This window comes from Danio rerio, chromosome 21 (genome assembly GCF_052040795.2).
Source record: "Danio rerio strain M-AB ecotype USA chromosome 21, GRCz13ab, whole genome shotgun sequence".
Classification (NCBI taxonomy): Eukaryota; Metazoa; Chordata; class Actinopteri; order Cypriniformes; family Danionidae; genus Danio; species Danio rerio.
The window spans coordinates 3,048,311-3,065,398 of record NC_141041.1 but is presented as its reverse complement, the minus strand read 5'-3'; the positions used below and the strand labels follow the sequence as shown (position 1 = coordinate 3,065,398).

The window sequence follows — 17,088 nt, the reverse complement described above, 5'->3', positions numbered from 1 at the left end:
ATGCACTATTATTGTTGTATTATCATTTTTTTTTCTGTTATGTTCAGAGATTTTAAATATTATTTATTTCCCCTCCAATTATTTTTAATCATCACGTTACATTTTGGTAATTTTCCCTCCAAATAAAATTTAGCCAGAGCTGCGCAACATATAAATAAATAAGGGTGCACATTTAGCACCCCTATTTGATAGAGCGGCATAACAGTGTTTAGTCACATGCTTTTGCTTTTATGAAAAATAAATAAATAAATAGTTTCGGCTCTTATTTAACTTTAATTGAACAAAAGGAGCCGTTTACATTGCGTTACCAAGGCAACTACTGATGCGTTTTGTGTAATGTTTTAAAGAGCTTTGTCGCAGCACGACAGTGGAAAATGAAACCGTATCCGTGCTGTATGGCCCGGTTTGGCACGGAATGGAACAGTTCTGTTTAAAGAACGATTCAGCACGATAGTGGAAAAGCGGCTGAGGTGTGAAAACACCCTGCTGAAACGAGGGGGTTTCATGGCCCTTTAAGTGTGTGTGTGTTTGTGTGTTTGTGTGTGTGTGTGTGTGTGTGTGTGTGTGTGTGTGTGTGTGTGTGTGTGTGTGTGTGTGTGTGTGTGTGTGTGTGTGTGTGTGTGTGTGTGTGTGTGTTTGGTGCTGTCTATGTGTGTGTATGTGTATGAATGAGAGACAGTGTGGTGCTGTGTGTCTGTGTGTTTATACAGAGTTTGTTATAGCCTCCCCCAAAATATAACCCTGTGTATGGAAAGCATCGTCAATGCACTGAGATATCGATTTGAACCGAATCGATGGCATGATTATCGAAACCGAGCCAAACCGTGAGACCAGTATAGGTTCACACCTCTAGTTATTTATATTGAAAATCCTGTACTGTGCATTATTTAAAAAATTCTATCACTGACACAAACTCTGTCTGGCATTTCAATTAGCCTAAACATTATTTAACACTCTGTATATCTGTGTTAGCAATTTACAATGTTCATTAATTAATAAAAATGTTACCAATAAAATATTAATGTTAACATCAGCATGTAATCAAATCCTAATGATACACTTCTACATAAATCCCAGTGAATATGGTCATTTCTTTATTTCCCCAGTCTCATTGTGAGAAGAGCAGAATACAGAGGAGCAGTTCAGTGCCTTCAGGAGATGTTTTCTCCATCGTGGGCTCTCACCGCTTCGCTGAAAAGGTCAGTTTACTCTTATAATCCTCCTCCTCATCATCATCATCTGCTCATGATCATCCGGGCCAGTTGTTTAGAAAGTTTAATCTGGATCAGAATGATGGGAGTTTGCAATTCAGGATCAGGAAACACATCTTACTTATAGAGTTAGCCCCTCCTCCTCTCTAAAAAACAGCCAATAGGGTTTTGTTTTCCTCTCCGCTCTGCCAGTGAGAGTGGTTGAGCTCAAGCTCTTAAGCAAATGAGAAGGGGCAGGGGCATGTCAGATACTAGAGACTAGATACTATACGTGTCCGAATTCACCTTTTCTATTTTTATTTTAAGGACGGAATAATATGCTCTGCTCCGCAGCGCATGGTCTAACAGGGTTGTGCTTATTCTCTTAATGAGTTCTGGGTGTGTTTTGAGCATATTGCGCATTAAACCAATCAGCGTTTCATCTCACATTCACTTTAAGCGTCAGTTGCGTTGCTCCATGGCACGTTTGCTATTTACTTAGCTGACTTTGTAAGTGTAAAAACTGAACGCTTCACTAGCGAGAAAACCGTTAAACAGAGCATCTGCAGCGCGATGATAAAGAACGAGCCTCCTCCATTCAGCCTCTTTACTTTACTTTACTTTACTTTTACTCTTTACTCCTTTACTTTCATGGATAAGGAGTACTCACTCCACTGAAGACATCCATTAGCCCACATATTTAATTTCCTATGTTAAGGGGGCGGGGCATGTCAGATACTCGAGAGCATTTGATTGGTCAGAAGATTTGATGAGAAACTGAAGTATGAGGGGAAGTGAATAAAACCCCTTGAAGATAAACTGCTTTATTAAGATTTACAGATATATTGTGAATAAGATTTACATGTTTATATCAGTTTATATCTTCTAAACATGAGTTTTGTCATTGTTTTGGAGCACACTAGCTTACAGATATTAACACACTGAACACCGTTTTAATTTCTCTATACCTTTAAAAGCGTTTTGAGCAACACAAACTGAAGATTTAACCAAGATCAAAAGCAAGATTGTGTTTTGTCATTCTGAAATCTTCTCTTGAACAATCATTTTTCAAGATTTGATTCAATCCAATGTTTAAAGTCTGATCAGGTGACTTCTGAACCTCTGGCCCGTGCAGACGTCTTCCTCCGTCTCTGGTGTCTGTTTTCCTGCATTTGGTGTCTTTGGGTTTGTTTTCCTCCTGATGTGTCTGCATTTGTCTCCTCTTCTTCACCCGTGTAGCCTCCCTCTCGCCCTCCCTCTCCCTCATCTTCTGCTGTAGTCTTCACTTCCTCTCTCCACGAGCACAGATTCAGTGCTGAGGTAACAGCGCCCTCTAGCACACCCACACAAAAACGATCAAGAGGGTATCAAGACATGCCTTAATATAATGTAAATGATGCCTCTGACAAATATGTAGATAAAAACATGACATATTTACGTTTTTCAAAAAGATGCTCCTTTATTTTGGACCAATGTTTTCGATGGTGTAAGTTGGTTGCTCCGTCTCTAAAGCGTCCGCATTATAAAATTATTATATCAATCCCCATTATTCATTTAGTCATTTTCTTGTCAGCTTAGTCCCCTCATTAATCCGGGGTCGCCACAGCGGAATGAACCGCCAACTTATCCAGCACGTTTTTACGCAGCGGATGCCCTTCCAGCCGCAACCCCGTAAGGACTAACATTTAAGGTGTAGTATATAAGTTTGCTCCCCAGTGGTTGAACCAGGTATTGCACTCCTGGATCAAAACACGTTCAGTAAGCGCAGGTTGCCAGATTGACGAAATCAACAATAGTGTGCCTGACTATTGAGCCTAAAGGCTGATTTAAATCGTGTTCCATATAAAAGCAACAGCACAAGATAGAAGGAATATTCTCCATATTAAAAGAAGATTTTGTTTTAATCAACACTTAAAATTAATATATTAGAAACGGTTTCTATTTCTTGCAGCTGAACAACAGAAAACTGACAATGATCTCCTCAGGTACACCTTTGTTTAGTGTTAAATGCTAATAATATAAGTTTGAATGTCATTTTACAGGACTTTTATTGCCATATTACTGAAAGCAGCAGCAGATAGTTCACTTCAGATCTTGAAAATAAAATAAACTGTTTGATATTGAACTTTAGAACTGCGACTCAGTGCAAATCAACACATATATAGATTATAAACCTTACCATTTCGTTGGAGTGCAGTGAGTGCACTATCCTGTGCTTCTGAATGGCTGTATTTACATTTGTCATGTTTCATCTGGTGCAAACAACTAAATTGTTTATCACTTCAAGTCTCCTCACATGTCATGTTGTTAGGAAACGGGGTTACAGTGTAACCTGCTCACCTAACATTTACGTTCATAATATTTATATTATTTGCTAATTAATAATCACCTCATGTGGAAAGCATGTTTTCAAAGCAGAATATCTGACTTCAGCATTGTTTTTCAGATAAACAAGAATGTTAACTGAGCATGTTTCTTAAACATCTGCAAACATATTATGGTATTTTTATGCTTTAGAAGAGTCAAAAACTAACATACAGCACCTTTAAATCTTGTATGTGATTACATACGCTAGAGACTGAGCAACCAAATTACATCAATAAAATCAGTGGCGTTACATTTAGGCATGCATTTACATTTTATTAAGGCAGGGATTCTCAACTGGTGGGCCACTAGTGGGCCTCAGCGGTCCTGCTTAAAATTAACTTAATTATTGTACTATAATAATTTGATTATTAAATACGTGTTATATAAAAATGATTGGTGTAATGACTCGATGCAAAAAGAGCCTCACTGTAAAACACAGACTTAACCGTGGCTGCACTTCCAACCGCTGCAGGTCAAATAAGACTACATGCTGAGCTGTATAAAGCAAACCGCTGCGCAAATGTAAAGGTAACTGGTTATAACCAGTTCGCGCGTGCCTCATGCCTGCGACTCGTATCAGAGTCTCACATCTTCGTTGATAGACAAACTATCCGTGCTCTCTTTGTGTGAACTCTGTAAAATATCAACATAGTTTTGCAAATGAGTGTTTTATAACGCGAGTGTGAGTGTTTTAAAACAAACGTGTGCCCATACAGGAGGATCTAGCGAGACTCGTGGTGTTTTAGTGAACAGCTGTTTACTCAGCAAACTCCAATAATGTCCTAAAAACCCCACCGTCTTCAGATCGATGTGTTTTTACAGATTTAGAGAGTTTTTACTGTATTTTACTTTTGTTTATTTTTAATGGTTATGATTGTAATAAGGTTCACGGCCCTTTGGCCGCCGGGAAGGAGGCGTAGAACCGACGCCGTTTTAAAATGATTTATTAATAACAGGGACGGCAGCTCCTCACGGAGACTGCCGTCTAAACCAAAACAAAACAAACTGAAAGCAAAAGTAAAACAATATGTCCGGGCCCGGTCCTCTCTCGGCTTCCTCTGCCATCGGTCCTCCTTTTATAGTCCAGAGCTCCTTCCGTGGGATCCGAGGCAGGTGCGCACCGCAGGTGTATCCACTTACGCGGCGGCCTCACTCCGTTCCCACGGTTCTAGCCACGCCCCCTCGCCACATACCCCCATCTCCCATCACAGGCCGGGGGCACCCCGTGGCTGTGCATACTCCTGGGGGGCGGGGGGGAGGGTGTGTGGGGGGAGGGAGGAGGTTTGGCGCCACAGCACCCGCGAGACGGAGTAGACCGAGAAAGGGGAGAGAGGAAAAAGAAAAAGAAATTGGGGTTCGGTTCTCCAGACACGCTGCCACTCGGTCCTCCACCAGCTGAGAGATGCGACGGCGTGCTGGGAGCCCTGTGGAGGAATCTATCCACCCGTCCGTCTTCTGGCGTCCGACAGCAGTTCTCCTGGCTTGCTGGCTGGCTCTCTGGTCTCCTGCTCCGCTCTCGCTTCGGTGGATGGATGCAGGCTCTGGCATCATGGCGGATCGCGCGACTCCCCCGAGTTCTGTGGGATGGCTCCCTTCAGCACTTTCCCCTCCGGTGGTGAGCCCTGCGTCCCCTGTTCCTCCCCATGCTGGGAGACGGCAGCAGGCAGATCCTTTCCTCGCCAGCCTCAGGCCGCCCCGGCACTCTGGGCAGACGAACAGGTTTCTCCCCCACTCGGGTTAACTCCCGAACACTCGCCCCCTCTCTCAGCAGCGAGGGCATCTGGACAACGCGTCCCTCCTTCTCCCGGGTTTCGGCCCCACTGTAATAAGGTTCACGGCACTTTGGCCGCCGGGAAGAAGGAGGCGGAGAACCGACGCCGTTTTAAAATGATTTATTAATAACAGGGACAGCAGCTCCTCACGGAGACTGCCGTCTAAACCAAAACAAACGGACGGCAGCTCCTCACGGAGACTGCCATCAAACTGAAAGCAAAAGTAAAACAATATGCCCGGGCCCGGTCCTCTATCAGCTTCCTCTGCCATCGGTCCTCCTTTTATGGTCCAGAGCTCCTTCCATGGGATCCTAGGCAGGTGCGCACCGCAGGTGTATCCACTTACGCGGTGGCCTCACTCCGTTCCCACGGCTCTCAGCCACGCCCCCTCGCCACAATGATCAATAGATGATTAGTAGTCAGTCCAATTCAAAGCAGCAGCTTTTTTTTGTCATCTCCTGTTGTCCTGTCAGGTTCATTTATTAAAGAAAAGGCCCAAATACTCTGCAGTTGTGCAAAATACCTGAAGAATTCAGGAGCTTTGAATCTGTGTGTGTTTAAAAAAATAAATACAATTTATATTATCATATATTCTATATTTAATTTTATATATGTTATATATGTTTTTTGTATATATATATATATATATATATATAATGCTGTAAAAAAATAAGTTAATAATAGTATAACAGGTCCGTAGCCAGCTTGGTAAAAGAGGTGGTACTTTTTTTTCTCAAAAAGTGGACCTTTTTGCAGTTATACACCCCATTTTCTCTTTAATTATGAGATTTAAATACATTTTAAACTATTTTAGCTGAATTAGCTTGTCGTATGGTCATCATAACCACACTTTTTGATGTACCAAAAATATTTCCTAGATTTAGAATAAAGAAATATGAAAAAAAGACATTTTTAAGGGTGCTTTCACACCTACACTTTTGTTTCGGAACCTGTCTCGTTTGCCCAGTTGGTGCGGTCGTTTGGCATATGTGAAACCACCAATCGCGCTCTGATGTGCGCCAAATCAATCGATCTGAGATTGCTTGACTGAGGTGGTCTCGGCTCGATTAAAACAAATTCTGGAGCGTATCCATTGTAGTGAGAAAGCAATACGATCCGAGCCCGGTTATATGGGCCTGTATAAGCAAACAAATGTTAAGAATACGCATTTTCTCTAGACAATCAGTTTAAGAAAAAATGTCAGATGTGGGCCTTCAAAAAATCTTTGGAGAAGGAGGTGGGCCCCGAAATGAAAAAGGTTGAGAACCCCTGTATTAAGGCATACATGTCTTGATACCCAGGGTTCTCTTTAAAGCATGAGATGCATGTTACATCGCTAATGCACTGGGAAACATTGGCTGTTACACATCCTAGTGAGCTGACTACTTAGTCAGCATTATGCATAATGGCTAAAACTGCTGGAAGTGCACTAGCAGTCCTATTACGTTCTTTACACTTTCAGATTGTTTAAGTGATATTGATGTTTGGGAATAAAAAGATCTGCAAGTGTACAAAGCACAAAGTTGGGCTGCATGATACTGGGAAAATATACATTGAGTATTGTGATTGTGATTGAATATTTCCCACGATATACCAGATAGTTTAAATTCATATTAAACAATTAATCTATTTCTTCTGATTCAGTTAATTCTAATTCACAATTATTGAGAACATTATTAATAAGTCAAAACCTGTGCACATATTGTGATTATTATTGACTTGTCATTTTTTACCATCTTGTCTTGACTCCCGCCATTATTATTATTATTTTTTTGTTTATTTATTTAATGGGTTATTTATTTATTTATTTTATTTTAGCTCTAGAGTTACTTTTTCTAGCCAATAGCAGAACAGCACCTACTTTGGAGGCAGGTATAAAGATAGCAAGGCCTCATCTGATTGGTTAAACCTGGATAAACAGCCTATGCATGCAACACACAGATGCTCGGCACAAAATACATTTCATTCCTCACATCGCTTTGTCATATGTATATTTTATATACTTTTTTATCATGATAATTTTTCAATCTCGTCTTTATCAGAATATCTCCAATTTGGATCATTTCTGCTTGCGTTGTTGTGTTAGTAAAGCGTAATTGTCATGTCCAATAGCTGCTGCATGACAGCTTATTATACTGATACACATTTATGTAGTCTGTTTACATTCACACACACAACACAAATCATGCTATATATATAAATTGGCTGTTTAGTCATTTTTTGAGATAATTGCATTAAAATACATAAAATACCAGTTGTCTCACTGTATCTCTCTCAATAATCTCTTTGTAAGATGCTGTGCATGAAATTGCATGTTCAATATTTTTTTATAATTCCTTTAAATCAGTGTTTCTGGTCATATTAATAAAGATTTATCAGTGCATGTACTTAGTTATTGTAAATAAATGACTAAACACATGCTTTTAAATAGCTTTAGTTTTGACTGCTTGCATATATAAAAAGATTGCATTTCCAAATATCTTGTTTGAGCAATATGATCTTGTTTTTATTATTATTACTACACCATGCAATTCAATTCGGTGAGGAACGAATAATCTAATTAGCCTTTAAATGGCTGTTTAGGCTTTATTTTTAGGCTGCAAATGTGACACGACCTGGTAATTTAATACCCGTAATAACATTTACAGCCGTCAAATCAATAAATCACCCTGTGTTTGGGGCAGGTGGAGGAGATGGTCCAGAATCACATGACCTACTCGCTGCAGGACGTCGGAGGAGACGCAAACTGGCAACTCGTGGTGGAAGAAGGAGAGATGAAGGTGAACATCATAACATTGGCTTATCTTATACTTGAGTGCTTGATTCTGATTGGCTGATGACCATTCTGAGGTGTGTCGTTATTTTCAGATAAAGTAGTTCCGGCAGGTTTTGAGCACATTGCAGCTCCATATCACTATGCTGAGCTATTTTACAGCTACAGCATTAAAAAATCACATCAAAACACAACTGAAGGCTTTGGAGGAGATGTGAAAGACATTAGTAAGCAATTAGGAGCAATTTGAGGACAAAAAGCTGACAAATGTCTGAAATACAACATCTGAACAGTGGATTTAGAGTATAAGCAGAATAATGCACTCCAGACCGGTGAATTTTTAGAAAATAATGCACACCCAAGTTGTCATCGTCTATTATTTTCTTACATCGTTCTCTGTCAATCACTAATTTCCGAGGCTTATATGGATCTAAAACTAGAGTATACATGATATTATAGGAAAATAAACATCAGCATTGGCCAGAAATGGAATATTATGCCTGTATGCATACATGAATGTTGATTATGAGCCTGCAAATCTTACTTGTCTCCATAAGTGTTTGCAATAAGACCAGGTCAGCAGTCAAACATGCTTATAAACACTTTGATTAAATTCTAGGAAGAAACTACAGCTTATTGGCAATGACATTTTTAAAATGACACTTAAAAATGTAACTTAAAAAAACACACAGACAAAATACAAATCTAAAATTAGTTTTAACATGTCAGCTTATTTTATATATATATATATATATATATATATATATATATATATATATATATATATATATATATATATATATATATATATATATATATATATATATATATATATATTTATATATATATATATATATATATTTATATATATATATATATATATATTTATATATATATATATATATATATATATATATATATATATATATATATATATATATATATATATATATATTTATATATATATTTATATATATATTTATATATATATATATATATATATATATCATGACTTTTTAAAACCCAATCGATAGTGTGTGTTTTAGCTGTCACACACCAGCTCACTCACAGTTGTGTGTTTGTGTCAGGTTTACCGGAGAGAAGTGGAGGAGAACGGGATCGTGCTGGATCCACTGAAGGCCACACACTGCGTAAAAGGCGTCACGGGACATGAAGTCTGCCAATACTTTTGGGACACAGACGTCCGTAATGATTGGGAGAGTGAGTATTAATACACACGCACAAAACATGTTCATTCATTCATTTTCCTTCTGTTTAGTCCCTTATATATGAAGGGTTGCCACAGCGGAATGAACCGCCAACTATTCCAGCATATGTTTTACGCAGCGGATGCTTTTCCAGCTGCAACCCAGTACTCTGAAACACCCATACACACACACACACACACACACACACACACAGCTCATCCAATTCCTCTATAGCGCATGTGTTTGGACTGTAGGGAAACCGGAGCACCCGGAGGAAACCCACTTTTTTGTCAAGTCAGGTAATTTACTGGTAATTTTTCTACTTCTCATTGGGGAAGATTGCCAGAACAATATTTCCGAAATTTTCAAAAACAACTTGTTCAAGCATTTTTTTTTTCTTTTCAGTAATTTACCATTAATATTCTGGAATAATCTGTGTATGTATGAAGGCGGCTATCAAAGCTTAAAGATCACCTATTGGCAAGATCTGAATAAAAAGATAAATGCAATAATGGGATTGAATCTGGAATGTAACTTTAAAACTATGTACCTGGCAATTTATTCTTCAAAAATACAAAAAAAAAAAAAAAAAAAAAAATATATATATATATATATATATATATATATATATATATATATATATATATATATATATATATATAAAATATTATATTATATTATAAATATATATATATATATATATATATATATATATATATATATATAAATTTATATATAAATTTATATATATATAAATTTATATTGATATATATATATATATATATAAATTTATATATATAATATAAAAATATATATATATATATATTTATATATATAATATAAATAAAAATAAAAAAAAAATAAAAAATATATATATATATATATATATATATATATATATATATATATATATATATATATATATATATAAGAAAGAAGTGGAAGATCCTCCATCTGTTGGTGAATGGCATGATATTGTAAAAGACGTGTGTGATATGGAAGCACTGACCCTTTTCTGAAGACAACAATCCTAAAAACTTTCTTCATACTGGGGAAAGCAGGGTGTCTGTGGGGTCTTACAAAGTATTAAAAGTTAATAAGTCAATTATGAGAAAATTAAGTCCCTTAAAAAGCCTTAATCGCGGTTGTTAATCGAGGTCTTAAATTTTGTTCACAAGTGTTTGACTCCAAAAAACCATAAATATATTTATTTTTCTCCTAATATTAACAACAGCGCGCTCGACCCACGTGATTGGTTCGGGCCGGGGCGTGTCCGTCCCAGCTCCTCCGTCCAGGTGATGTCACGTGTATAACGTAAAACAGGGAGGGTCATAAGAAGTAAGACATTTAAAAAGCAACTCATGTAAACACCTTAATCTTAATATTGTCTTAATTAGATTAAAGCTAATACTTCGATTACTGATGTCCATGTGAATGTAGTCATTGAATCATTAATAAATACTTGCCACTTGCTTCATTTTTAAATGGATCTGACTTTTTAAATGAATTGTTTGTAGAAGGCTTAAAATACTATGAAATACCCATGATATTGAAGTATGATATTAAATTATAAAGTCAAAATTTATCTGTGAATCCTGTGAATTTTTATTGTCTTCTTCAAATATTTCCCAAATGATGTTGAACAGATTCAGGAATTTTGCACAGTATTTCCTCTAACATTTTTCATCTATAGAAAGTCTTATTTGTTTTATTTCAGCTAGAATAAAAGCAGTTTTCAATTTTTTAAATGCATTTTAAGGTCAATATTATTAGCCCCCTTAAGCTATATTTGTTTTGGATTTTCTCCAGAACAAACCACTGTTATACAATGACTTGCCTGATTACCCTAACTTTACCCTAATTAACCTAGTGAAGCCTTTAAATATCACTTTAAGCTGTATAGAAGTGTCTTGAAGAATATCTAGTCTAATATTATTTACTGTCATCATGGCAAAGATAAAATAAATCAGTTATTAGAAATGAGTTAATAAAACTATTATGATTAGAAATGTGTTGAAAATATAAAAGAAATCAATCTCAACAAAAGGATGATAAATTCTGTCCTCAACTGTACATCTTTAAGCATAGCATTGACCTTTTGTGTGGCATGAAAATGTGAGTCTATTTATAATCCTGTAAGGCTCTGCTCTGAATAATATCATTAATAATGGAGACCATCATCTGATGAGTAAGCTCAGTTTGGTCTGTGTAAGCATCATACACTCTTACAACACTTTTACATGCTTTAATATGATGACTTACCAGAAGACTTTCAGGATAATGTCTGCCCGGAAATTTAGCCGTACCTGCTGATGGTCACTGTCCTGATTAATAGTGATGTATCATGGGTAGAATTACATCTCTTCCATCTTTACTGCCGTGTTTCAGCCTTTAGTTGGTTTATTTTTAATGCTAGACAGATACCACAACACATGCTGGCTCAGTGGCCCACTGCTGCTTCACAGCAAGAAGGTCGCTGGTTCGAGTCCCGGCTGGGTTAGTTGGCATTTCTGTGTGGAGTTTGCATGTTCTCCCCGTGTTGGCGAGGGTTTACTTCGGGTGCTCCGGTTTCCCCCACAGTCCAAACACATGCGCTATAGGTGAACTGAATAAACTAAATTGGCCATAGTGTGTGTGTGTGTGTGTGTGTTTGTGTTTGTGTGTGTGTGTGTGTGTGTGTGTGTGTGTGTGTGTGTGTGTGTGTGTGTGTGTGTGTGTGTGTGTGTGTGTGTGTGTGTGTGTGTGTGTGTGTTTAAATATGACAGTATATGGGTGTTTCCCAGTACTGGGTTGTGGCAGAAAGGGCATCTGCTATGTAACACATATGCTGAAATAGTTGGTGGTTCATTCCGCTGAAATAGAGACTAAGCCGAAGGAGAATGAATAAATGAGATGCCACAAATAATATATTTTTAAAAAGAAATAAAAACAACATGCCTACATAAACACTTTATTAATTTATATGATGAGAAAAATGTAAATGGTAAATTTTATTTTAAAATGATCTAAATCAAAAATATTAATTAATAAATATTAATAAATAAAGCAACATGTTTACATGTTTTTCTTTTACTTTCTGTGTAACATATATATTTTTAGATATAAAAACAAAAGTGTTTAGATACTGATTAAAGATCTCATTTTTGTCTGAAACAGACAGATTATTTGTTCTATCTTTCAAACGATATGAGCATATTTAAAAATAAAATTGAATAAATAAAGTAAAAAACAAAAACAATCAGTTGTCAATCTCGTGGCATGTTTTTTTGGTTTTACTTGGCATATTTTACATGCACAAACATCTTTTTTTATTATTAGATTTTGTAATACACAAACACATTTACATGTAGTTTATTGTCCAAGAAACACAACAAATGTGCTCAAATGCAAAATATAAATGCAAATTTACAGGAATTCAAATGTTTCCCATATTGTTTTAAAGATATTAAAAAATATGTTAGGAGTTGTTGAACTCACAGAGCTGGGTGCACCTCTAAAAAGATCTAAAGGACTCAGACATGGCGCCGAATGAATCTACACTGTTTTTCAGCCTTCCTAAAGCACACAAACACAGCTAATATCTTAATAAAATACATGTTAGCCATTTAGCAACAAAACTAGAGTCGCCGCGCAGACAGAAGCCCTGGCCATGACGCAAATTCACATTTATTGTGAAGCTAATTTGGCGAGTAAACTCAAAATGTTCACGCATCTGTTTACGCATGAATCACACAATTTATTTGCGCATGACACGTCTGGTGTGAACACAGCATTAGGATTTTACTTGACATGTTTTATTCAGTACACAAATGGCTTTATTTATTAGATTTTGTAATACACAAACACATTCACATGTAGTTTATTGTCCAACAAATGTGTTTATATGCAAAATATAAATACAAATTTACAGGTATTCAAACTCTGCCCATATTGTTTTGAAGATATTAAAAAATATATCCGTTCTGAACAAAATCTACATCTTACATCAGTATCTAAACGTTTATTTTTACATCTAAACATAAATGTTACGAAAAGAGTTTCTTTAAATTATTATTGTCCCTCTAGAAAACAAATACTCCAATTTTTCAAGGTTTATTAAATTATTATTTTAATTGTTACTATTTTAACTACTTTAGTAAAATAATAGGTATTTAGGGCGTACTCACACTATGTACAGTTGCCTTGAACCGGGCCGAAGCACGCTTGTCCCCCCAACACCAACTGCCAGCTGACCCAAACCAGCTGCCTTCTTGCTGTGGGGCCACAGTGCTAACCATTGAGCTACTGTGTCGCCGGTCTAATACTCAGTTTAAGTTTACTTGTATAGCGCTTTTCATAATAATAATGGTCCCAAAGCAGCTTCACAAAAGGCGCACATCATTACATTCCAGTCCAAATCAGAAAGGTTAAAGAGCTGTGTAAAGGCTTGGCCGTATCTGAACGTAATCTTCATCTGTGTCTGCAGCTACTGTAGAAAACTTCAACATTGTGGAGACGTTGTCCGATAACGCCATCATCATCTACCAGACTCATAAGGTGAGGAGAGCGAATAAGTTTACACTGCTGTGTGTAATGCATCTCCTCATGATCATTTCCCTGACGGACTGTTGTGTGTGTGTTCAGAGAGTGTGGCCGGCGTCCCAGAGAGATGTCTTATATCTGTCTGCCATCCGCAAGATTATGGCCAATAATGAGAACGACCCAGACACGTGGCTCGTCTGCAACTTCTCCGTCGAACACGACAACGCCCAGGTGAGTCTGGTCTCCATGGTGACCGCTGCATTTGTGCCGTCTGTTTTTTTTTTTTTTTTCAAATATATTTTTATTGAACATTTTTTTGTGCAAAAACATGTCAGAAAATTATATTGAGTGTAAAGATAACAGAAGTTTACATACACTGTATAAAAGGCACATAACCATTTAAAAAAGGTCAGATGTTAATGTGACTAAACTTTTCCTCTTTTAGGTAAGTTAGGATGATCAAATGTGTTTCTGTTCTGCTTAATAGCAGAATAATGAGAGAGATTTTGTTTGAGAAATTTTTATAACTTTTCTTGAAAGTCAATACACACAATAAGATTATTCTGCCTCTGAAAGAGCTCAGATGATGATGTCAAGGTTTTGGAAGTTTCTGATTGGCTAATTGACAACATTTGAGTTAATTAAAGGCACAACTGTAGAATAGTATTGAAGGAAAAGCTCAAACACACTGCTTCCTTGTGTGACAACATGGGACAATCAACAAGCCAGAATCAACAACAAAAGCCAGATTACAATTTGCTAAATTTGGAGACATGTCCTGTGCTCTGATGAACTAAGATTGAACTGTTTGGCCAAAATGACCAGTGTTACATTTGGAGGACAAAGGGGAAAGCCTACAAGCCTAGAAACACCATCCCAACTGTGAAGTATGGGGGCGACAGCATCATGTTGTGGGGCTGTTTTGCTGCAGGAGGGACTGGTTCACTTCACAGCATAGATGGCCTCATGAAGAAAGAACATTATGGAGAAATACTGAAGCAACATCTCAAGACATCAGCCAGGAAATTACAACTTGGCCACAAATGGGTCTTCCAAACAGACCATGACCCTAAGCATACTGCCAAATTAGTTAAACTGTGCTTTAAGGACAACAGAGTGAATGTTTTGGAGTGGCCATCACAAAGCCCTGATCTCAATCCTATAGAAAATGTGTGGGCAGAGTTAAAAAGCTTTTTCAACTATTGTGAGAAGCTTATGGAAGGAGTCCCAAAACATTTGACTAAAGTTATACAGATTAAAAGCAAAGCTAAAATAATACCAAGGAAATGTGTGTGAATATTTGACTGTCTAGAAATTAATAAAAAAATTCTCAAAATAAAGTTCTCTCATTATTCGGGGCATTTAGCAAATGTAAATGATTTAGATAATCCTAACGGACCTAAAATAGTAAACGTTTAGCATGATTTACCATCACACATTTTTAAAAATGGTTATGTTCCTTTTTTTATAGTGTACGTAAAATTCTGGTTTCAACTGTATAAGTATTTGTGTGTGTATGAATATGTAATAAATATATTTTATCTTTATTTTATACTATTAATTGTTTAGTTACTAGTCATTTTTGCCATGCATTAAAATAGAGCACGATTATGTATTGATAATATATAGAATTTTAATCTGATGTGTGTATGTAGTATCTAAATATGATGAATTTTGATTTAGATATGATATGGTGAATATTCATATTTTTTTAAAAATGCTTTTGCAAATTCACCAATTTACATTATAGTATATGTAATTATTAAGAAGAGGGTGTAGTTAGCATGTAGGCTAGAAAATGACAATTCTGTAATATTTAGATTTATGGCTGATGGTATGTTTTAATGCTTCTGTCTTTCCATAGCCAAACAACAGATGCGTTCGAGCTAAAATCAACATAGCGATGATCTGCCAGACGCTGGTCAGTCCACCAGAGGGAGACAAAGAGATCAGCAGAGACAACATCACATGCAAAATCACATACGTGGCCAACGGTGAGACTCGCTGCTCAAATAGTCTTAAAACACCAAGCGAGTGATTTTAATAATGGAGAAATATTAATATATACAGTTATGTGAAAAGGCCAGGATCATTTTGTCCTGATGATAGTAAAACTGGAATTCAATAGGGTGTCCTTAGAGTTATTAGCCCTCCTGTTAAATTAAAATTTTTTCATATGTCTTCCACCAATTTTTTATTATTTTTTTATTTATTTATTTTTTTAATTTTGCCCTCAACTGTATACAAGTTATAATAACGTTGAATGAATGTTTTGTGAACGCAGTGAATCCGGGTGGCTGGGCTCCTGCATCTGTCCTGAGGGCCGTCGCTAAGCGAGAATATCCCAAATTTCTCAAGCGCTTCACTTCCTACGTCCAGGAGAAAACTGCCGGCAAACCCATCCTCTTCTGAGCACAGGTACACCACATGTATTAATTACACCTGACTGCAGAAGTGGAAAATGTATTGGGTAAAAAATAATTAATGATGTCTTGTTGAATTATTAGAAATGTATGCACACCCTTACAACGTCAAATCTGCATTATTTATATAATAATTCAATGTACTGGAGTGCATTATTGCACTTATACTCTCTGGTTCCCACAGCTTTATATTTTTATTCATATTTTTATTCAAATGCAGTTTATTATTATTGTATTGTAATTAGTTATATTAACAGCTGTTATTATATGCATTAAATTATCTTTTATCTTTATTGCTGTAATTATTATATCAGATTGTAACATGTACTAGGTAATATGTGGGTATTGTAATCAATTTTACTTTAATTTGTTTTTTTATGATTGCATTATTGTGAAATGTAACTAGATTTTTTTTCCACATTAAGTTTGTCATTTTAGTTTATTATTATTATTATTGTTATTATTATTATTATTATTTAAATATTTATTTTGTCTTTCCTAATATTTTTAATATATTTATTTATACGTAAATAATATATTCATAAATTATGTCTTTAAACTCACCGGCCACTTTATTAGGTACACCTGTCCAACTGCTTGTCAAACAAATTTCTAATCAGCCAGTCACATGGCAGCAACTCAATGCATTTAGGCATGTAGACATGGTCAAGACGATCTGCTGCAGGTCAAAGCGAGCATCAGAATGGGGAAGAAAGGGGATTTAAGTGACTTTGAATGTGGCATGGTTGTTGGTCTGGGCTGGTCTGAGTATTTCAGAAACTGCTGATCTACTGGGATGTTCACGCACAACCATCTGTAGGGTTTACAGAGAAT

General features: G+C 36.4%; 1 protein-coding gene and 2 long non-coding RNA genes across 8 annotated transcripts in view; 1 reads left to right on the top strand and 2 right to left on the bottom strand.

Annotated features, from left to right (window-relative positions):
• The window catches only part of LOC147838686 (uncharacterized), a 1,589,207-nt gene that overhangs the window by 613,803 nt on the left and 958,316 nt on the right, over positions 1-17,088 (bottom strand). The gene's annotated exons all lie outside the window — the stretch shown is intronic.
• Positions 1-17,088, top strand: part of cert1b (ceramide transporter 1b) — a 355,936-nt gene that overhangs the window by 74,837 nt on the left and 264,011 nt on the right. Inside the window, exons 10-17 of one of the 6 annotated variants that reach the window (XM_087300501.1) lie at positions 1,107-1,199; positions 2,430-2,510; positions 8,014-8,109; positions 9,191-9,323; positions 13,776-13,846; positions 13,934-14,062; positions 15,696-15,825; positions 16,116-16,249. In XM_087300501.1, coding sequence (XP_087156627.1) covers positions 1,107-1,199; positions 2,430-2,510; positions 8,014-8,109; positions 9,191-9,323; positions 13,776-13,846; positions 13,934-14,062; positions 15,696-15,825; positions 16,116-16,243 — 861 coding nt within the window. In that variant the 3' untranslated portion in view covers positions 16,244-16,249. Of the gene's footprint in view, positions 1-1,106; positions 2,105-2,429; positions 2,511-8,013; positions 8,678-9,190; positions 9,353-9,575; positions 9,911-12,146; positions 12,503-13,775; positions 13,847-13,933; positions 14,063-15,695; positions 15,826-16,115; positions 16,250-17,088 lie in introns of those variants that run through there. The other 5 variants (XM_087300502.1, XM_087300503.1, XR_015519788.1 and 2 more) reach the window with 5 other exon arrangements.
• Positions 524-5,888, bottom strand: LOC147838697 (uncharacterized). The gene is made up of 2 exons (XR_015519855.1): positions 5,504-5,888; positions 524-3,881 (listed from the first exon to the last, which is right to left on the bottom strand). It is a non-coding gene; the product is annotated as an uncharacterized LOC147838697 (long non-coding RNA).